The sequence below is a fragment of the Puma concolor genome, chromosome B4, assembly GCF_028749965.1.
Source record: "Puma concolor isolate L17-30 chromosome B4, mPumCon1.1.hap2, whole genome shotgun sequence".
NCBI lineage: Eukaryota > Metazoa > Chordata > Mammalia > Carnivora > Felidae > Puma > Puma concolor.
In genome coordinates this window covers 39,921,268-39,944,612 of record NC_141673.1, presented here as the reverse complement: position 1 = coordinate 39,944,612, position 23,345 = coordinate 39,921,268, and the positions used below count along the sequence as shown (strand labels likewise).

General features: G+C 37.1%; 1 protein-coding gene across 5 annotated transcripts in view; it reads left to right on the top strand.

The window, feature by feature from the left end:
* SYT1 (synaptotagmin 1) overlaps positions 1–23,345 on the top strand; it is a 563,462-nt gene that overhangs the window by 331,553 nt on the left and 208,564 nt on the right. For all 5 annotated transcript variants that reach the window (XM_086712751.1, XM_025926620.2, XM_025926619.2 and 2 more), the window contains one exon: positions 11,786–11,968. In XM_086712751.1, the coding sequence (XP_086568877.1) occupies positions 11,803–11,968 (166 nt within the window). In that variant the 5' untranslated portion in view covers positions 11,786–11,802. The remainder of the gene's footprint in view (positions 1–11,785; positions 11,969–23,345) is intronic.

Here is a 23,345-nt window from a genome sequence, read left to right as displayed (position 1 = left end):
CAAACTTTGATTAACCATGGGCACATGAGAAAATAGAATGTTTAATTTGAATACCATATACAAAATTAGAAACCTACCTTAACCTTTCAAATCTTCTAAATTAGATTAAACCAATCACCAAAACCAATTTTCTCCTATTTTAAATCCATTTGTTTGTATGTACCTAGCACCATAGGATGTAGGGCAATCATCTTCATTTCAATTCATACAATGTGGGGAAGATACAGCCCTATTCTAAATAGGAGAAAATATAATGAGTATCTCTTAAACTTATTGATAACCATAAACTAGGGGGTCAAAGGCACTCACAGGTAAAGGGTTTTAAGGGGTCAAGCTTGCACAGCATAGTAAAAACGTTAACCAATAGAAAAAGTAAATTTTATTTTTGTTATTGTGGAAATCAGATTATAAAGTATTTGTATATCGTAGCTTTTGGCTGCAAGCAACAACAAGCACAACACAAAATGGATTAAACCATAAGGAAAAGGTATTATCTCCCATTGCAAGAAGTTCCAAGGCATGGTGGTGGTAGCTTTAGCTAGTATAGCAGCCCCACAGCATCATGAGGGTCTTGACTGCTGTCAACTTTTAGTATCATCATCTGTAAAGCACCAGCCTTCCACGCTGGATTCTCCCATGAACACATGACTGCAAGCACTTCCAAGTACCACACACAAACACAACCACCACCAGCAGAAAAGAGATTGCTTTCTGTGTATATATGTTTAAGAGTTAGAAAAATTTCCTCAGAAATCACCCAACAGACTTCCTCTCCTATCACAATAGCCTGAACTGGATCACATGCCCTTCCTTGACTAAGCCAACCACAGGCAAAAACAATGAGATTACCATGATTATATATGTATGTATATATATAGAGAGAGAGTAGGGGGGGACTAATAAAGTTCACCCATGAGTAGAGATAAGGAGCTGAAAAAAATAGGGCTTGTCTTAAATCAGAAAGACTGATTAGGTGAGCAATTGACACATGATTTTATTATTTCATAAAATGTGTGTATTGTTCATTCAGGTTTCACGTGCCCAAGTTAATTTGTTGGCACACAACAGAAGACAGAATTTAGGAAGAAGAATAAGCCAAATCATCACTTTCTATACTTCATATCTGATATATACACATAGACATACATACATATATCTAGCATATAAACTTAGTCTTCGGGCCCCACTATAATCAGATAAGTTAAATCTCAATCATCTTCTATCTGGTGGTATCTTCTCTGTGTAGCCTCCTAGAATTATTTCTACTACAGCATGTAACACATTGGATTCTAACCATCTGTATGCATCCCCAAGCATACAGATGGTGAATGAACTACTTGAAATTTATCCAAAGCACCTAGTATCATCATGTCAGACACATTGCAGTCATCCAATATATTCATTCATTCAACATCTATCTATTCATTTATTAGTCAGGCAGAATTCCATAGACCCTGGAGCTAAATCCTTGCTCCAGCGCTTACTAGCTGTGCAACCTTTGGCATGTTTTCTCATCTATAATAGATAATAATATTGCCTGACTCACGGGGTTTATTTTGTGAGCATTAAATGAGCTTCTATGTTTAAAGCTCGTATAAAAATGTCTGGCTAATACTATGGGCTTATAAAGGGTTATTCTTTTTATTTATTAATACACTATTTCTAACTGTAGACTGCAGAATTTTTCATCATATTTACCACAATCTGAACTGTGGTATGGATAGATTTTAAAGCTTTGCTTCACTGTGTGACAAAACAATGACAGTTTGAGCACAGTTTGATAAAAGAGGGCTTTGAGTTGCAAGCTTAGATTTTCTCTCAAGCGCCTGCAGCTCAGAAACAGCAAGTGTTCAGAGCTGAGTTTCAGCAAAGCAATGAAAGATGGGAATTCCAAATTATCTATCTGTAGCTTCTATAGAAAACATTTTGGGAGCCAATTGGCTTGATCCAGCTAAGCTGTATCTCTTCATTCACTGCCAAAAGCATCTAGCATCTTACTATAGAAAAGTTAAAGAGAGATAACTTCTATTAATATTGTACACAATGAGCATTGTTGCTGAAAACTATCTTAAATTGAGCCATGAAAGATCAATTTCCTCTGTAGGTTTTCCCATCTACCATTGTAGCGAAAAAAAACTTAAGAGATTTTGACCCTTACTGTACAACTTCTAAAACATTGCAAAATACATTTGACATATTTATAATGCATTTTAAAGGCAATTTTGATAGCTTTTCTTCATTATGATTCTGACATGCTTAACAAAATCTTAGGAGGCCCCTTCCAGTCATCCAAGTTCTCAACTGAGGGGTGCTTTTTAAATAGATGGCTGCTTTTAAAACTACAACAATATTTTATTAATAGAGAAATGGGTACACAGTAAATAGATCAGAAAAACACTACTAAATTTGTGAATTCATTAAATGCTTTGACAATTCTGTCCTATCCCAATTTTCAAAATTTATTTCCCTACTGTAGGCGGGAAATTTTCAATTTTGTTTAAGAGCCCTTGATTTTCTATATCATTTTACAGTAATTCAGTACTTGGACTTTGAATTGGATATAATTTAGTTGTTTCCATTCTTTTCTTGTCTGTATTATAGGTCTGAAGGGGAAAATATTGCAGCAATAAATTTAATTTCCATTTGGCTCATGGATTTATTTTTATTTTAGTTAGTTCTTCTGAAATTCGTATTGCCTTCAATTGCTAAATATAATTGTGTTGATTGATCTTCCGGGAATGAGAAACTCAGTTTGTTAAAAATTTTATCAAGTTTATTGCTTTATAATACATTATTTGTAAATAATGCTAATGCTTTCTCTTTGTTCTGTAGGAAATTTATATTTTATGTATTCTAAGAAACCATTAATTACAAGATGCATCGTTATTTTATATACTACCAAGAAAAAATGCTACAAAGTAAAATATGCTGAAAATAGTTTCATATCCCTTGAATTTTTATTTTGTACTTATCAAAAAATCATTCAGACTTAGGTTTTATTTTGTGTCACTTTTGTACATACAAATGAGGAAATTAAAAGCACAATAGATTACTTATTATGTTCCTAAATTTCTAAACCTGTTCTCAAGTTAGAGTTAATGATGCCCATCTCTTTTTGTGCACCATTTACCTTTGTGCTACCAGTAGTGTTGGCTAAAGCATTTCTTTAAATGCTGTTCCACTAATGCTTCCAGAATCTTCCAAGACACTTGACTCTCATTCTGCTAGTTTTAATTGTGTAAGGTTACAGTAGAAAGCTTTAAGACCACAACCAGGATTCAGATTCCTTCCTCAAATGTCCTTTAAATGATTTGTTGACTGGAACATCAGTGGGGATAACAAGCAGATTGGGAGTGCGCAAGCCTGGCCAATAGTGACCTTAAGATGCCATAGATTATAAGGCAAATTCCCATTTCTGAGATGCAAAAATGTGAAAAAATACATTTAATTGAATGTTTTAAATACTCATATGTCAGTTGGCCTCCACAGCATTTTTCTAGGCTTTAGATCACTCTGTACGATCGGTTCTATCACTCTCCAACATACATTTAATTATGACTGCAGGGCAGACAGAAACAGAACTTACCGACTCTGGCTATAAATTTAAATTTTTTTTTTCAACGTTTATTTATTTTTGGGACAGAGAGAGACAGAGCATGAACGGGGGAGGGGCAGAGAGAGAGGGAGACACAGAATCGGAAACAGGCTCCAGGCTCTGAGCCATCAGCCCAGAGCCCGACGCGGGGCTCGAACTCACAGACCGCGAGATCGTGACCTGGCTGAAGTCGGACGCTTAACCGACTGCGCCACCCAGGCGCCCCATAAATTTAAATATTCCCCAAACTACCAAGCCTAGTGAACTACACAGTAGGTTTTACTTCTGATGATGCCTTCCTGATCACAAGGTGAAGCTACTCTGATTATTATATTAGTTTTTATAGTATACTATGTGATAAACTCAGACCTGGAAACCAGGCCAAAGGAAGCAGGGTAACTGCACAAATGGCACTGAACAGTGGTCATGGTGTTTGGAAGCCTCGCTTCACCACTTATTAACTCTGTGACAATAAGCATGTTTCTTCTCTATGCCTCAGTTTTTTCCAGGTACTTCATAGCTTCAATTCCTAAAGGAGACAATCTTATGTGCCTCACTCACTTTTTCATGCCAAATAGTGTCATTGGCCTTAGGCCAGCACCTAAGTGAGCTGCCCTTGAGTCAAGTGCTCATCCCTCCATAAATCCACTGTGACTATGGCAGAAGGGGTGGCCATGAATTCTACCTAGACTCTTGCCCATCATTAGAGTCTGTGAGCAGGACAGTTTCACGGAAAAGGAGCTATGAGTGGGTAAGGACTGGGGTTCATATCTTGAGTACATCTCCTACCCACCTCCCACTTCTGCGGGATCCAGGGTTAGATCTGTCTCTCCTCAGAGAAAACAAAGTTGAAAAAAGAAAAGAATGATTTTGAACAAGTTGGGCTAACTTGGAAATATACCTGAGTAGTAGTGACTTTTTTTTCACATAGAACATTATTTTTCACACAATCAAAACTAGAGTGAGATGGGAGAATAATCAAATTCTTATTACAACCAGTATCCTTCCACCTTTAAGGAAGATGGACCTTGAGGAATGGCTTTTGCCTGTCCTGGGGCAACAAGAATGGAAGAAGATGAACACCAAAAAATCTAGAAAACCAAATTATACTTTAAAAGAAATAATTTGCATTAAAAATATGAAAAAAGAAACTTGATAAATCAAAGTTTTCCAACGTCTACTAAGAGTAGCTGGCCATTGAAAAAGTTTGATCTCTAGTTTTTAATACAAATGTTTGCTATTCTACTGTTTTCAGCACCTCACATCTGTACCTTTCTCTACTTATTTCCTTTGAATCCAAATTTCCTAATTCCTGGTCCTACTTGTTACCTCTTATTCATGCTTTTCCATCTGCCGCTTGGCCATCAGGGTCATGTTTCTAGTTGTGTCACTATGTCAAGAAGATGACTGTGATTTGCAATTTGCCACTATTGGTATCAAGAGATACCGTAGCAGGGCATATTGGGTTTCCATAATGGCAGGAAAAGACAGCTAGGAGAAACTCAAGGGCTGCCTTGAGGTTGAGAATCGGGGTCTTATTCTCCTTTTCTCTGCCTTCACATAAAGCATAAGGTTCAGTAGATACTCATGACATACATCAAGTGCCTGGTACATGGTAAATGAGACCTAACAATAAGTTTTTGTTCTCCCCTTTGAAGGGAAGAAACTAAGAAGAGAAAAGATAAGGAGAATAGGAGAGTTTTGATCAGAGAGAAGGAGAGAGAAAGAGAAATAGAGAAAGAAGGAAAACCAATAAGGGCACTCAGTGGCTGCAGAGAAACAGGTTTACAAGAAGGGAGACAGAAGGCATATAGCACTTTGTACAGAGCCAGGAACTAGAGACTGTGGTGATGGTTCCTTGGGTGTACATTTATTACCAAGTCCATTAAGTTTCATACATTAAATATGTACAGCCCTTTGCAGGTCAGTCATGCTTCAATCTCAATAAACCAGTAAGTCAATAAATAAGTAGATTCCTAGGAAACGCGGCTGGTGAGCGTTCAGTATTTCCTTCCTGCTTGCGCTCCTCCAAAGACATTTTCATTATAAAAATCTACACACCTTTTCAGTGTTCGTAGTGTGGTATTTTTAGGGTCGGGGAGAGATGCCGATTCTATACTCAAAGGCAGGCAGAGCCACTTATATTCAATGTGCAAAACTATGTATGAGAAATACTACCTGAGAACCACACTCTAAAGCAAAATCCTCCCTGTACCTCTTAGGAGGCTTTTGTGGCTAAATAGGTAAAATCCGGAGGCAACTAGATCTACTTTGGAAAGAAAAGAAGAAAAAGACCCAGGAGCCTGTACTTTTTTATGGTTTATGAAGGTAGGTGGCCTGCTGTGCTTCCATTTGCTCCAAGGTCTGAAAACAACCTTTCATTTCTCGCCCTTTTACTGGGACTATCCCCAGAAGTCAGCTGTCATCGCCATGAGAGGGACTATATAACTTCCAGTTTCCCTCTTCCTTCCTTCAAGAGAAAGTATCTATTTAAACTAGAGAGAAGATATACCTTAAGCCTGACATTCAAACATCTGCAAACTTGTGGAAGATTTGTATAATGCTGCTAGACTTCACTTACTGCCTAAAAATCCTTGGGTGTGGAAAGAATTTAAATGAAACCTCGACATTAGTTCTTCCCCCCCCCAAAAAAAAAAATCTTCCAGAGTGGGTGCCATAGGTCCATAGGTCAGATTCCTAGGGAGCTGTTCTGGGTCTCATGTAGCTTGCTGGGGAATGCTTGCTGGGTAGGGAAACTGGGAACGCAGGTTTTGGGCAAAGCGAGTTTCTGAAAAACTGAGGTGCAGTCACCACAGGCTTTAGCTGATCCTATAGGGCCCTTCAGAGATAAAATTGAGGCAGGGGCCAGGCCTCTATACCAGCATCCACTCATCAATTGGATGTGGGCTGTCCCTGGAGAAGTGGGTTTAACCTTGGGCGTGGCAGCTCCCTCCAGTCAAGGGAAATCATTTAGGAGAGATCACTCAGCTCTGAGCTGTCTTTAGGCAGCACTCTCTGAAACTAAGGGCCTCATGTCTGAAAGGAAGGGAGAGATTCACATGGCATCCTCTTATGGTTCCCACCTACACCTACAGAAGGTCAAGGAAAATTCTGATGGAATAAAATCACTACATTCTGTCCTCCATCTCAAAAATGCACTCTAACATATTCCATGGTATCTGCTGGATTCTCTATGATAATTACTTCAATAGTTACTTTCATTTTGGGGCATTTCTGCCTTTGAATGCTTTTTTTTAAGTAATATTTTCAGCATCTCTTTTACCTTTTTAAATTTTTTTTTAACATTTATCCATTTTTGAGAGTGAGAGAGACAGAGCATGAGCAGGGGAGGGGCAGAGAGAGAGGGAGACACAGAATCCAAAGCAGGCTCCAGGCTCTGAGCTGTTAGCACAGGTCCTGACACGGGGCTTGAACTCATGGACTGTGAGATCATGACCAGAGCTGAAGTAGCAAGCTTAAGCAACTGAGCCACCCAGGCGCCCCTCTTTTACCTTTTTCTCCTATTTGTTTTTTAACTTTGCATGTGATTATTATAAAATACAATACTTAAATGGAAATAGTGCTTCCTCCAAAAATCGTTATGTTTATGCAGTATGGTAGACAATCTCACTATATAATCTGATAAATCTGTATCAATTTATAGACCTAGAGATAGGCATAATTAAAGTCCTACTAAGAAGAATATAAGGAACAAAGGGAAGTTGTCATGGAAACCAAAAATCCTGATTTTCCTCATTTTGTACCATAAAAGTATTAACCTCTATGATACCTTAATATTTTTTCTACATTGTATTTTAACCACTGGTCACTTTGAATATTGTATTTGCTATATACATAGCTAAATCATCACTTCCTACAATTTAGCTTTTTACATTACATTTTAAAATAGTTTTTTTTAAATCTGGCACTAGGAAGTTAAACTCTTCCTGCAAGAAGCAGTTTTTCTTAAGAGCAAAATAGTGTTAAAGGTTTTTTTCTCTGTGTAATTTAAAATAGTTCAGATTTCTAATATATTGACAATGTAAACATACCGGAGAAAAAATGATTCTACCACAAATTTAACACTTTAAATTTATCTTTCCAACCTCTTTGATACTGAGTTTTTTATTTCGAAAAATTGGACATATTTCATATAATGTTCAATAATTTGCTTTTTTTCATCTAACACTTACAATGTATTTCCAGGTTTGTAAATATTTACCGTGAAGATAATTTTAATAATTTTATTTAACGATTACCATAATTTTAAGTCTCTCTTTACATAGTTTCTGCTCTGTAATATGACAAATACGTTACAATAAACATCTTTAAATTGTTTGTACACCCCAGATTAATTCTTTATTGTGAAATCCTGGAAAAAGAATGTGTACTTCTACAGCTCTAAATGTATCTTTCTAAATGTTTATTTTTGAGACAGAACACAAGTGGGAGAAGGGCAGAGAGAGAGAGAGAGAGAGAGAGAGAGAGAGACAGAACCCAAAGCAGGCTCCAAGCTGTCAGCACAGAGCACAACACTAAGCTCGAAATCACAATCAGTGAAGTCATGACCTGAGCCAAAGTCTAATCCTTAACCAACTGAGCCACCCAGGCGCTTAACACTTTTATAGCTTTTTCTATGCTGTTAGTTTGGCCTCCATAAAGTATTTTTCTATTCTATGGGCTTTCCCAATTGCTCACTTTTCTGAACCCTCACCTTCATATCTACATATACCCACATTTAGAAATGAATATATATTAGCTTATTGTTATTTTAAGTCTTAGGTTTTTGACTATTTGTGAAATTAAATGCTTATCAGGAGGATTTGTATTCCTTTCTTTGAGAACTGCTTTCTCGTGTCATTCGTACTGAACTTTCTCCTAGAGGGGAATTTATTTTTCTATCCAATATTATTTCTCTTGGCATATTTCAAGATGCCAAAATCCACTTTAACCAACTAAATGACTACACTCTAAAATTAAGTAACCCGTTTCCCATTGGCAAAAAAAGGACTTGTGTTTTCCATTTACTGGTAAACCAGTTCAAAAGAAAATCATAAATATCTTTCCAGTACCAATTTAATTGTTTAGTACTATGTAAGTGTTACTATTAGAGTAGTCTAGGGGAAGGAACCTTGAATCAGGCTAAATCTTTGTAGGACAAATCACTTAACCTCTCCACATCCCAACTGTTTTCTGTAAAATAAGACCAAGTTGCTCTTCAGGGTGTAATGAGAATTGAGAATATTATACGAATGACAGTATTTTGGCACTCAGTAGGTCAGTAAGTGGCATCTTTAGTTTTCAATAGCCCCATTAGTTTTATTGTATCTTCAGACGTCCTTTGTTATAGTGGTAAAGTATAAGCTTTTTATTCCCATAAATATGAATTGAAGAGCCATGTAAATGCTCTAAGTTTTTCTATTTACAAACAGCATTATCTCTCAAAATAAGAAGGAGTAAGAATATTAACAATCAGTCTCTTTGTCAGTATATTAGATCCTTAATTGCCCATTATATTTCTGTATTTTATGAAAGACTTTCATTTCACAGTTAAGAAAAAGGAGCATTGTCTATAATCTTTTCTTGATTTAAAATAATTAGAAATAATAGAGATAATATCATTGACAAATAACAGTTGCAAGTTTATAGCTTTTACCTTTTTTGATAAAAACACTTCTAAAGCATACCTCATATCTGAAGAGGATTGGAAATATTCATTGCTTCATTAAAAAAATATACTGAATATACTTCAAATCCAACTTCTATCAAACAAGTATTTTTTAAATAGTCTTTTAGATCATTCAACTCATATGTAGAGATGTTTTATATTCCATTATAAACTGGAGCAACATGAAAATATTCAACAACCTGAGTGGCAAAGGACCCAACCATCTGTGCACACAAAGGCTAGAAAGGAGTTTGGGGTGGCAGCTGATCAATCTAGATGACCAGCAACAATACCTCACTTCTAGAAGATGCAAAAATTGAACTGAAACGTAATTAGACAATATACCTTAATGATGGCACTGTTGTATGTAGGCATTTGCATTTACTGCAATAATGTCTTTTAAATTCTACAGTAAACCATGATTCTTCAAATATCCTCAACTATCCTATAGAGATAAGAAATAATGCATATCATGTCTGGTAATTCTCACAGCAGAGGACCAAATTTAGTTTTTGAATACATACATACTAATATTTCATACATATGTATGTGTTTGTGTATATAATTCTAGTCTTAGCTGACTCACATGAAATATAAAAGGTTTGTTATTATCAATATCAGTAGTTTCACCTAAGTTATGCAAACCAGACTCCAAATTTTAGCAGGGAGACACATCCTAAGCTAAACACAACCAGAAAATCAAGAAAACCTTCTAGAAAGTGACCTTGAGTTGGAGAAAAAACTACAGTTTTCCACCATCTGGAAAATTCTGGATTGCCAAGTATTACTAGGGAGGGTAAGAGGGGGGACAGAAGGACCGATTGACTGATCTATTGATACAGTCCTAAGCTCATTGAATAGATTACCTCACTGCATACTCAAAAACCTTCTGTCTTTGGTAGGATTATTCTCACTTTACAAATGAAGAAACTAAGGAACGGAGAAGATCTAAGCCCCTATCTGTCTAACTCTACCCTTTCACGTTATATTAGTGAATATAGTGGAAATGTATAGTGAATACTAGTGGAAAATTAAAAGCTTTAAAAAAAATAACATTTGTAAAATGAAAACTGATTATCCGTGTGTATTTATGAGCCTCAGCCATCCCCTCCTTCCATGAAATCCAAAAATCTCTGGATTTTAAGATTATAATAATACATCCATACATCAGAGATTATTCTACTTACTGTTTATTTCCACTAAATACATAAGTATGCATAATTAATTCACAAAAGACTCTAAATCTATAAAAATCCTTTATCTCTTTTCTGGTTATTTCCATTTCTTTGCAAAAGGGACTTATAGGTCCATCAACTTTCCTGCTGAGACTATGAAGTTACTTTGCCCAGACATGTTTGTATTTATCTATTTCTGCCCCAAATCCTGTTCCCTTTCTTAACAGCACTGCCTGAAATCTTAAGTCATACAGTAAAATTCATTATTAAAGCCCAGAATATGTTTAGGCTGGAGAATAGGGCTTCAATTCTGCCTCTTTAGAACGCCTTCTGCACTGCACATGTACTAAAAAAAATCCAGGTAAGACAGGTTTCAGTTTCTTTACATTTCAGAAGGCAGATAAATTAAGAGGTCAAATGTCCTATCAGAATGCATTCAGCCAAGAAATAGAACCAGAACTGAGGTCTTCTGTATTCAAGGCTAAGAGGTTTTTACTGGCTACCTTAGGGACTAATTGTTTTTTGTTTGTTTTTTTTTAATATTTTGGAGATAAACATTTAAAGTAATTGAATACATTAACTTAATAGAATAACTCAATAATCTAATCAAGATGAATCAACAGAAATGGTTTGACAGACAAGACATGTTTCATCATCATTTCCTTGATACATACAGTCAATCATGCCACATTTACAGTGGCTTCAAACATTTACCCAGCAAGACAACTGAATTATTGATCACAGTATTGTCTACAGTAAATGTCAAAAATAAATGACTGGGAGGAAAATGTACCATCAATAAATGAAATTCAAAAGCTTCTCTAGGACACTCCTGATATCTTACAGTGTCCATGTTATACTAGTATTCTCTAAAAGTAACTAATATTTTGAATGCATGCTATCATTTATCAACATTTTGAATATAAATATTTAATCTTCCTTTCCTTTTAGAAAATACAAAATGTTCAGAGTATAGAGCATATATGTTGTCAGCAACTGTTTCATACACAGTTCTGTAATGTACAGGTTAGAAGTTAAATCCGCACAATAAATAACTGGCAGTATAAACAACTAGTAGATTTGACAGCTCACATAGTATTGTTGGGACAGTGTTTTCAGTAAGTACGTCTGGTCTTACCTTCTAGGAAAGACTCTCCACCGTGGTTCCATAAATACTTTATGAACCAACATAAAGTAATATGCTAATGATAGACTATTTACCCGGGGAGCAGGTGCACTCTCTAATGTGTTTCATCTCTGGTGCACCTTTGATGTGGGATCAGTTAAGCCATTTTGAATTGTTCTTTGTTTTATTTATTTATTTATTTTGCTTCCCTCCCCTCTTAGATTCACCTGAACCTAAAATGGTGAGCGAGAGTCACCATGAGGCCCTGGCAGCCCCGCCAGTCACCACTGTTGCGACTGTCCTACCACATAATGCCACAGAGCCAGCCAGTCCTGGGGAAGGAAAGGAAGATGCCTTTTCGAAGCTGAAGGAGAAGTTTATGAATGAGTTGCATAAAATTCCACGTAAGTACTATATATGGTTGGTAGAGTAAAAATAAATGCTTAAAAAATGATCTTATGCACGGGGCGGGGGGGGGGGGGGGTGCCGGGGGACAGAACTCCTCTTAACTTACATTTGATTTTTGTTAATTGTTGGCAGGGTAGCATTCCAATAATAAAATGGAGTATTAGAAATGGAATATTTTTAAGTCTTTAAATATACTTTATACATGAAAGCCCAGTTTATAAAACATTTCTACCTTGTGTTTCATGCAGGTGGGGTCTTTTTTAAATGTCTATTTTTCTCTAGAATATTAATGTTTATGAGTTGTACTGTATATATTTTTAACTTGTATTTATGAAATTATTCCATTATAAAGAGTATTCCTAAACAATGGCTAAAATGGACTTTCCAATATTGCAAGCTTGATTTCCTTTAATTTACTAATATATCAAAATCTTCTGCATGGTTTTTAAATGTTTCTTTGTTCTCATCAGGAAAACCTAAACAAAAAACAATAACCTGTAGTTAAGCTTATTTGTATGAGTGCAGTGCTAAGTTCAAAACCAGTGGTGTTTAAATCTGAAACAGGTTTTTTTTTTCTTCAGATGTGAACATTTATCATGAACTAGACATTTTTTTCAGATGCTGGGAAAACAGATTTTCCCACAAAGCTTTTCTAGTGAGGAAAAGAATAAATCCATCTAGATGCAAATATAGAAAGTCATGTGGTCATAAATAAGAGAAACTGAAGAAGAGTAGGTGGGATGTGGAAGGGCATAGACGGTAAAACATTATTTTTTAGGATGAGCAGGGCTGGTTTCTTTTGTAAGGAACCCTGGAAGAAGTGGGGGGGGGGGGGTTATAAAATGTAGGAATTCTGGACAAAGGCCCTTAGGCAAAAATCTGCCTGAAACAGCAAGGAGGAGCCCAGTGAGCCTTACGTAGAGTGAATAAGGTGGAGGTGGGCAGAAGGGGAACTCAGATTGTAGCACAGGCCGTATCATGTGAGCCTTGTCAATTATTCTATGTAACTTGAATCTCCTATGAGTGAAACAAAATGTCTCTGGAGGGTTTTGAGGAGAAGTGTCCCAGGATCTGACTCAAGTTTTTTAAAGATCATTCTAGCTACTGTGTTGAAAATGGGCTCTAGAAAGACAAGGACAGAAGATAAACAGGATGTTGCAATAATTCAGGTGAGAGATTTATCAATCCCTAAGAAAATTATTCTATAAGGACAATGAGAAACCAAGTGAAAAAAAAAAAACTACAAGGAATCAACTTCTTATCCATCAGTGGCTAATAATTTATTGATCTGTCTACTGTTAACAAATTCAAGTTCATCCGAGAGACGCTCTCGGCATAGTTGCCAGTAATTACCATTCTCAACAGGAAGATCCATAACCTAGTAGAGGTGGAGATGGCCCAATAGATGAAGCCCTAGGATGAGAACCACAAGTTCTCTTTCCTGCTCTGCTACAAAGCTGATGGCTGATCCTGATACAACTTCAAGGTCATAACTACAAGACACAAACCAAAATGCATGTATCATGGGGGCAAACTCTCACTTGAATATTTTACCAAAATGATTGCTTTAAGAGAGATGAGTTAGCAGAGAAAGAAATGAATAACATCAAATAAAATGCATACTCTGCCTGGTCTTGAACACCACCATCTCCTTCTTCAGAAGAGTAAACAATATGAGTGGTATGGCAATGTTATTAACTATAAGATTGGATGTTCCCCATGTAGCCAAAAAACTCATTCTCTCCTCTCCTTTAGGCTTTGCCTAAATGTCATCCTCTTAGTGAAGGACTTTCTCAACCATTCTACTTAAAATGATAACCCATTCATCCCACCTCATCTTTGCCAGCAATTCCTGTCCTCACCCTTGCTTTCTCACCATAGCACAGCTTTGCAGATGGTGCTATTTATTATTTGTTTTTAAATTGCTCTGGCTCCCTCCAAAATAGCATAAGCTCTATGAGAGCAAGGAATTGGGTCTGTTCTTTGTGGGGTTCGAGCACAGGTGGTGCCTGATACATAGGAGGCACTCCATATCTACTTGTTGAATGAATAAATGAATGAATATCAGTTTAACTTATGTCCTGAACCACCCTAGACTTTGAGGTCTTAAGATGCTGAAAAATCAAATCATCTTAAATATTTTTTATTTTTAATGCTAGGAATTATTCCAGTGCTTGACTGTGTCATTTACACTGAAAAAAGCAAGTTGTTTTCATCTTTATAGCGACACTTCCATCTTTTAGCCTTTCCTACTTAGAGCCAACCATTCTGTACTTTATATTTCCCTCCCATTTAGCAATAAGAAAACAGGCAGCTGGAAAAAAGTTATGAAATGCTCCCTTCTTTCCTTTCTTTTCCTTGACTAACTTCATTTCTTCCCAAGCTATTGACCCACTCCCATGTCCCTTTCTTAGACACTGGGCAGGAGACCCAGGTGATCCCTTGTTCCTCCATGGAGGTTTACTTTTGATCAGCAATCTAATAGAACTTCAAAGGATCTGGGTAACTCCTATGAAAATATCATGCTGCTAGATCTATACTTGATTTAATAGAAAGGAACAAGTCAACTACCTAAATCTTAAAATATTACGGTAAATTAGAGTTAGAAAAACTTATATAAGTACAGCCATGTAGTTTTATCAAAAACTCATAACTGCATATTTTACACCTTTATTTTAATCTACCACAGTTTTTACTGCCTGTGTAAAAAATTTCTAATGGGATGTATACACAGGGAGCAACACTAAGCAAAAATAAAACATATCCTGAAAATCAAATTCCTTTAGGAGCATATGTTATGTAAAGGTTATCACTTTTGACTTGGCATAATCTAGTGTGACACTAATGACAGGTAACAAATTAGAATATTAATTGATTTCAGTCTCTGAACTAAATCTTGGCTATCTGGCAGATGTGTTTTTTGCAAAATTGATAGCAAACAGCTTTAGTCTGTCACTTGAAATTCCCACTTGTGAGAAGAGAGGTGTCACAATGGCAAGGAGTTTGCATGTCATTAGTTGGGTAATCTGCACAGTCCAGCATGGAACATATTCAAACCAAATTGCCTGATGATATCATCCATAACACCATGGGGCTTAAAATTTTAAAAAAAAAAAGGAAAAGGAAATGGTACATGCTGAGCATTTTTATCTTTCAATTCATTCTGCACACTGTTATCTAAATGAAGCAGACAAGGTTTTTCAGAATGTTTCTTTATTTTGCAACTTTGATTGTAATATGACTGGGGTCATGGTTGGTTTGTAAAGCATGAACTCTGTGTCATCCAAATAGCTGTGATTAAGGTTTTGATATTCATGAGCTTCTTGAAGTAGAGTGCACCCTTCCTTGAGCACAGCAGAAAACCAAATATCCACAACCTGTCCCTTAGTGCAGAGTAAGAGTGGACGAAGGGTAATTGTGTAATTTATGCAGAAACACTACTGGATAAAACGTTGAATGGAGGGATGGAAAACACAAGCTCTGGACTCAGACTGCATGGGTTCAAATCTAAGCTCTACCACATACGCGTGCTGTGACCTGGAATGTTCATCTTTCTGGGAATCAGTTTCTTCCTGTGTAAAATGGGGATGAAAACACTATCTCCACCACAGGTTTGTTGGGTAAAGGGAGCAATGCATACACAGCGCTTAGCAGAGTGTGTGGCACGGCGTAAACATTCTGTAAATGTTAGCTAATATTAAACCCAAGCTGTCATTTTAACAAATCTATTTCCATGTTAGAAAAGCCCTCAGTTCATGTCAGGTAGAAACCCAAATTATGAAAATTCCAAAACTTTGCAGCCAAATATGTGCACCTTGCATTCTCTAAACCCACTCCAGTGATGCATGACCTAGGAAGATGAATTCTCTCATGGTGTTTCCTCTGCCCATTATCACCTCCAACTTTCCCTTTTTCTTTTTTAACTCCTGTAATTTCACTCACTCCTTCATTCCTTTTAGCCTATGCATATGCTCAAGGTTCACATATCTGAAAAAGCCTAGCAGAATTTGGCACACAGTAAGTGCTCAAGGAATGTTCATTTTTCTTCTTTCATGCACTAAAATTTTCTTCTCCTTACCTTACCTCTCTGTCAAGCTACCATGCTGTCTTCTTCTTTCGTATCTACACCAAAATTTATTGAAAAGCCTAACCTTGATCCCGACATCTATTTCTTCACATCCCATCAATGACTCACCTCCTTCCATGCTGATTTCCATCCTGCAAGTGACGTTAAAATTGTTTTCACTTGAGTCACCAGGTACATCTTGATGCACGATTATGAAGGTTATGATCAACCTTCGTTCAGTCAGATATTTTTGTATCACTAGCACTATCAGCCATCATCATCTGTAATTCTTGATATCCAGGACCCTACTCTCATTTTCACGTCTTCCTTCTCCACCCACCCTTTCCATTCTTTCATTGACTGGTCCTCCTTTTTCATGGTCTTCCCTTCCCTAAAGTGGTACAGGATTGAGGATTACAATGTTAACCCAGTTCTGGGTTTATTTGTTTGTTTATTTTGTTTTTTCAACATGCTCTCCCTGGGTGATCTCACTCACCTAGTCTTTCAAATAAGAGATCTCACTATTACCCTTGTCTCCCTTAATCTATTTCAGCTCCAATCCTATACCTGCAATTCATTTAAGTCCTGTTAATGCTGTTCATGAAAAACCTCTCAAAACCTGCCAGCACTCTCATGGTCCAGTGTCTTCTCTCATGTTTTTCTCTCTTCCTGGACTCCCTTTCCCCATTAACACTGACACATTCTTTTATCATCCAAGAACCAGTTCAGATGTTATCACTTGGATGAGAAATTTCCTCATTTCCTAAGGCAGAATTATGTGAGTCTTCCTCCAACCTTCCAAAGCACTTCATGAAAATCTTTATCTTGGTTATTTGGTTTTGTTTGGGGCCTGTCCTTCTCACTGAAATGTAAATTGCTCAGAGATAGGAACCATTTCTCACACAGGTTTGTATTCCCAATACCTTGAAAATATCTGACACCACGCCAAAAACTGTATAGATATCATATTACAAATCTTACTATATCAAACATTATGCCCAAAGGTCTTTGTGTCATGCTTGGAGAGGCTGATCTAGGAAATAATAGTTTTCAAACCATCTTAAGCAAATGAAATATTATAAAAGCCTATATTTATAACATGAATTAAGCAAATCAAGCTGCTGTGGTGAGTTAAAAGTGTCTTCCTCGCTCACCTTCACATCGGCAGCAACAAAGACACCTAGATGTATGAAACACCTTTGAAAGCAGTGGCCTGGAAAAGGAGCAGGTAAAGCAATGTTATCCCTCATAGCAACAGCCAATGACACCCGACAACCAGTAGTGATGTAGGTGGTTAAGTATGGCACAAACAAATCAGTGATGAAAAACGTAGTCCAGTAACTTTGTTTTCCCTCAAGCGACTGCAGGATGAACATTGATATCATTGTCGTAGATCATGTAACTGCTTTATGTTAATGTCGTGAACGTAATGCTGATGCAAGAAGAATTTCAAGACTAAATGAAGAGAAAACCCTTAGGAACATACAGTAATCCATGGCATGTGAATAACACAGTTACTGTAATGATTGTCAGTCTTTAGTGAGGACTTAATGTGGAAATATGTGCTGTGCATTCTGTAAAATCAACCTGCATTCTGCCTTGTGAAAACTCTACTAGGTGAGAAAAATTATCCTCATTTTACACATAAGAAAGCTCAGGCTTAGTAAGGTAAGTGGTTTGTCTAAGGAAGTTACACATGGTGCAGATGGTAGGTACAGAACTATGTCAGGAAAAATCTTGCAATTTATGACTATGCCCTAACAGAACATCACCGACTGCAAACCATCTCCATCATTCCTCATCACAACTAAGACGTGAAACTATTAGGGTCCTTTGTGTCTGTGCAGATATATTGCTTGATATTTGTCTTTTGATAGGTTTTAATGTTTGCTAGGTTTCAAAAGACTGAATACTTGGAACACAAATTTAATACTAATTAAGAGTTTCTCATTACATTATCTGGATTTGAAGCAGGTACTCATTCACCTTATGCTTCTGCAATTCTTTTACTGGCCCCACTTACTCAGACTGTCATGTTAACAACTCATGACTACCCAAGTACTAATAGTTAGATTTTGTTTCGTTGTACCGATGAACTCTGTAGATGACTCAGCTTCAGTTCTCATCTGTTGACTCAATTCTTCCTCACACTTCAGAAAAGCACTAGCTAAAATGTTAAATGTTATTATTCATTGTTAACGTCTAGTAAATTGAAATATCTCTAAGTAAAAAACCTTACAATAACGATGAGTGTTATTTGCAGGGCAAAGCAAGTCCTTCGTTAATACTGAGGGGCTTCAGCAATGCAATGGCTGAAGGAATCAATTGGGGCAAGAACACTGAGGTATAAGGGTTACAATTCATCACAGCACGATGTAGTAATCTGTGCTTATATTCAAAGGTTTTTCATTAAATTTTAGTTTATTTCATCATCTTTTTAAGTTTAATTCTGGTTCTAAATGTAGGAAATATCTGTGTGTGTGAATACAGACAGAGAGAGAAAAATATTTAAAAGCTCCCATTGCTAAAAACTTAATCCTATAGCACTGAGTCACTTTGGTTCTCAGTAGAGTTGGCATGGCCTCCTGCAGAATATTCTGAATATTCATCGGGCCACGTTTAGAGTGCTAAAAAATGGGCATACAGGAAAGCAACTGGCATTTAAAGGCCATGGGCCTACGAGCGTACAAATCTTGCAATGTGAGACAGTTTCACACAATGAAAACTATTCCCACATTCTGCACAATTTTCAAAATCTCCATAGGACACATGTATAGAAGGAAACCCTGTTTATAATGATCTAAGCCGAGAACTTGACATATAAACATAGCACAATGTGGTTTTGCATGATTTTAATATAAACAGAATATTCTAGCTTTTAGTGTAACATTCACCCAGCTTCTGATCTTTTATTTTCTCCCGATTTTTCAAAATCTCCTCTCTTACTTCTCTAAATCCAAAATCCCTTTTAGCAGCTGCAAGCATGTGATTATTTCATTGCATCTTCCAGTATAGTTATACCTGAAGATCCTCATAGTGAAATAAATTCCATTATAAACTTTCGTTTTTCGTTTTTACTTTCCTTATTTTCTTGATTTGTAAAAATTATATATGTAAACAATTTGTATTATTATTTATTCTTGGTGAGTAAAGGAACATTAGAAAATATTTGTTATAAACTGGGATATTGTGTATAGTACTGATTTTAAAGTCTGCAGTAGGATTCCTTCAACAGCCTGTGTTCAATGTGGAAAGATAACAAAGCATATGCTACTGATATTTCAGGAAAGTTGTTTAAATGTGTCCTTGAATTTCGTTTCCCTCTTGGGTGCCGATTATGCAGAAAATTCCCCCAAGAAATTCATGCCTTTCAAATGAACTAGTGTTGAGGGATTTTACAAACTTCCAAAGCATAGGTAATACAAAGCGACAGTGAACACATAAAGCCACCAGGCGTATTAAGATCTCAGCTAAGTTTCTAAACCTTATTTAGCTATATTCTATTAGCATTTCAAAGACATTAAGTACATACACCTGAGGACAAGGGGAGTGGATATTTTGGACATACAATAAAAGTAACTCAGAAACTACCTTGCTGAAATACTTTACAAATATACAAATATATTTTTAAATAGCTTTAAACGTCCACTCCTCAACTTATACCAGGTGCATGTCAAAACAGAGGAACATTTCACGAGAGGAAGCCTGAATCCAAATGGAAATGTATAAAGAAAGCAACAGAAAGAGAGAATCTGAGAGACCCTGGCTTTCTCCTCACTCTTAACGATGATGTAGATCTTTTGTTGTGGGGCTGACAGATTTGTGCCAGTTTCTATTCAATGGGACAAAGAATTTAAAAGCAGAAACCAGAGGGGAGAACTATGATGTACTATTATGTATAGATCTTTAGCACTTGACTTTATTTTTTTTTTTGTTCTGATTCTCATGTGTGAAAATACTATTTTCACTGAACGATTTAAATGTTGTATCTTCTGATCTCACATGCATCCCCAGTCTGCCTGTTAGGTGAACTTAGAGAAGTATAAACAATTTAAAAGACAGTGGCCCATTTACAGGTTTCCTCACCGAACACTTTGAATGAAACTGCTGTCCTGGCAGAATTTCAATCCATTTAAACCCTCTCCCTTTTTCTTTTCTCTTTCCAGCTGTTTGCACACATATGAGTTAAAAACAAAAGAAGGGGGGCAATGGTAAACTACAAATAACAGAAACATATTTGCCTTGGTAAATATGCCGTTTACCCAAAGTAGTGTGTGCCTGTCCATGGAAACTTAGAAAAGATCCAGGATCTCAGTGTAGTGAACCTCAACTGACTGACTTGTATTGTTCAATGCCCTGAAAGTAAATTTTATGGTAATAATTTCCTTTTCATAAGGATAAGATCGAGTTCTATAAATATCAGGAAACCATTACAGTGAATTAGAAACATTATTGTTATAATCATGTAACTATTACTCCCTAAATTCTTCAGTACAATCTAGCAGCCCTGAATGTTAACACTTTGTCCAGAATGCTATATAAATCACTCAGATTCTGGCCCAGTATTAGTTACTAACCCGAGTAGGGACAGCATTGTTTGCTATGACTAAAGGCCAAGGTGTGAGTTCTAGAGTTGGTCTGTCTGGGTATGAAATCATGGTCCTGTCATTACTAGTGTCTGACCTTGGGCACATCATTTAATCTCTCTGTAAAATAAGAATAATAATAATACCCTCTGGGAAGGTACGAGCATAGTGGTATTAATATATAAAGTATTACATATATAAATAATATTCAAAATTCAAACTTCCAATATATATTTATATAGCACCTACTATGTAGGAGGCTGTATATGACAGGCTAAGGATCTCAATCTCAATCAAAGCACATAATTTCAAGGCCTTGTTTCTAGGCCTTGGTGGCATTATGGATTCCTAATTCTGCCAGAGGACCTCTAAATTAAAATACTTTAGCAAGACATCCATGACTTTTTATGAGACGATCTGATATGGCTTGTACACACATTCCCAGTTCACGGCCCACCCTTCACCCACACACATTTTCCTTCAGCCGCACAGAAATCCTTAGAGTTACTGAATTTATTATCCAGAGTGTTCCAAGCTTCCAGGTCTCGGTACAAATTCTCTCCTAAAATGTCTCGTTTGTCTGGCTGGACTGCTTCCAGTTATCCTTCAGAACTCCACTCCATTTTAAAGGTCTTCCTGTCGCCTCCTAATCTATGAGTGAGCAATTCGCCTTTTGTAGTAAGTCTTCATTTTATACGCGTTTAGAATTCTCACTTTGTATTTTACTTATCTGTGTTTTCTCTCTTAACACCAACCAGTCTACCTGAGACCAGAACACTGTCCTTTCATCTTTCTGTCTCCAACCTCAGCACGAAACTTGGTTCACAGTAGGTAGGATTATTCTCCTCTAGCTCAAAAGATCCTAGATAATCATACTATCAAGAAACAGGCTTCCACTCATAGATCCAGAAAGCAGATTGGTGGCTGCCAGTGGCAAGGAGTTGGTGGGGATGGGTAAATTGGAGGAAGCGGGCCAAAAAGTACCAACTTGCAGTTACAGGATAAGTCAGTCTCAGGGATGTGACATTCAGCACAGTGACTCCAGTCAATACCGTGTTGTATATTTGAAAGTTGCTAAGAAAGTAGATCTTAAAAGTTTTCATCACAAGGAAAAAATGTGTAACACGTGTGGGGATGGATGTTAACCAGATTTCACTGTAGTCATCATTTTGCAATACAAATATCAAGTCATTATTTTGTACACCTGCAACTAATGTTATATGTCAATTATACCTCCATGAAGGGAGGGAGGAATGATGGGAGGGAAGGAGGGAGGAACGATGGGAGGGAGGCAGGGAGGAACGATGGGAGGGAGGGAGGGAAGGAGGGAGGGAGGGAGGGAGGGAGAGAAACAGAGAAAGGAAGAGGAGAAGGAAGGAAGGGAGGGAGAGAGGGAGGGAGGAAGGTGTCCTACTGGAAAGGAGTAATAGTAATACTCAGAGGTGAAATTTAACATTACCCAGGACTAAAGGTGGGCTTACCTACAGAGCCATTTTGCTTTGCCTTCAACCACACAGCATCATACAACCATCTTTTCTGTTTCATCGTCTCCTTATTTTTCTCTTTCCTGAAACTTTCTGTAACTTTGTCATTTCCTGTTCTGTTTTCTATCCCTTTGGCCTGTGCTGAGTAAAACCATTCCCTGTTTTATTCTTTGGCCTGGTGGCAGCCCAGGCTCATTCACCACTAAGATAGAAGCAGCCACCAAACCGGTCCACAGGGTAAATGGTTCTCCCCACAGGCATTTTCATTCCAGTGGAGATCTGGGACTTACTTTCATCGTTTAGTTTTAAAAAGTAATATGTTGTATTGGAATGCCTAAGAAACAAGATGAACTCATTTCTCCTGACCATTGTTATACAACACAGCCCAGTTTCTTGTGCTTTCATTGAGAGTTCAAAGACAACTGAGCGTGTTGTGTTAACCGCAGCTTTCCCAGTAATGGTTACTTCTGTAAGGCTTTTTTGGGTGAGTTTGTCTTTTTCACCCGATCAGCTACACAAAACATTGCAGTTTAGTTTTTCAGCTACTCTTGGTACCAGTAATGCCACAACTGTGGATATCATTTCAAGTGGTGCTTTACAAAGGCCTCCCAGCCATTTTCTGTCCACACCAACTGGCACTGTTCCATGTCACCTCACCTTTTTACAGCTGCTGGCAAACACCTACCTTTCTTCTCCATATTTGCTACTATGGCTCTAATGCAGTTTATCCGGCTGCCTTCCAGCAGAGATCTGTTTTTGCTATTTTGCACTAACTAGTCTTCAGCTCTAACACCAATGCCACTGATGTGAAAACCCAGGCACTTCCATAGAGTTTAAGCTTAAGAATGTTTCTAAAAGTTGAACATGATTTTTCCCAGTGCTTCCATTGCAAGAAAACATGTAGACCATTCCCCAAAGTCAGTTCTTCTGCTTTTATCTTCCACTGAGGTTTGATGCAGCTTTTGCTCCTAGCTGGATTGCATGGTTTGGCCTTTCACCCAGCAAGAGACAGTTGGACCTATACATAAAAGGCACCCAATACTCTTACTGATACTCTCTTCTCCCTTCGTTTCTGATACTTCACATTCTAATTATCTTCCTTTCTTTCCGAGTATTCTCTTTCTCTTTGCCTCCTCCAAGCACTTACAAGTATGTACTTCCCAAGGATCTGCCTCTGGCATTCTTCTACCACTATGATTTCTTCATAGTTTCAGAACTTCCAATCCTGTCTTTATGT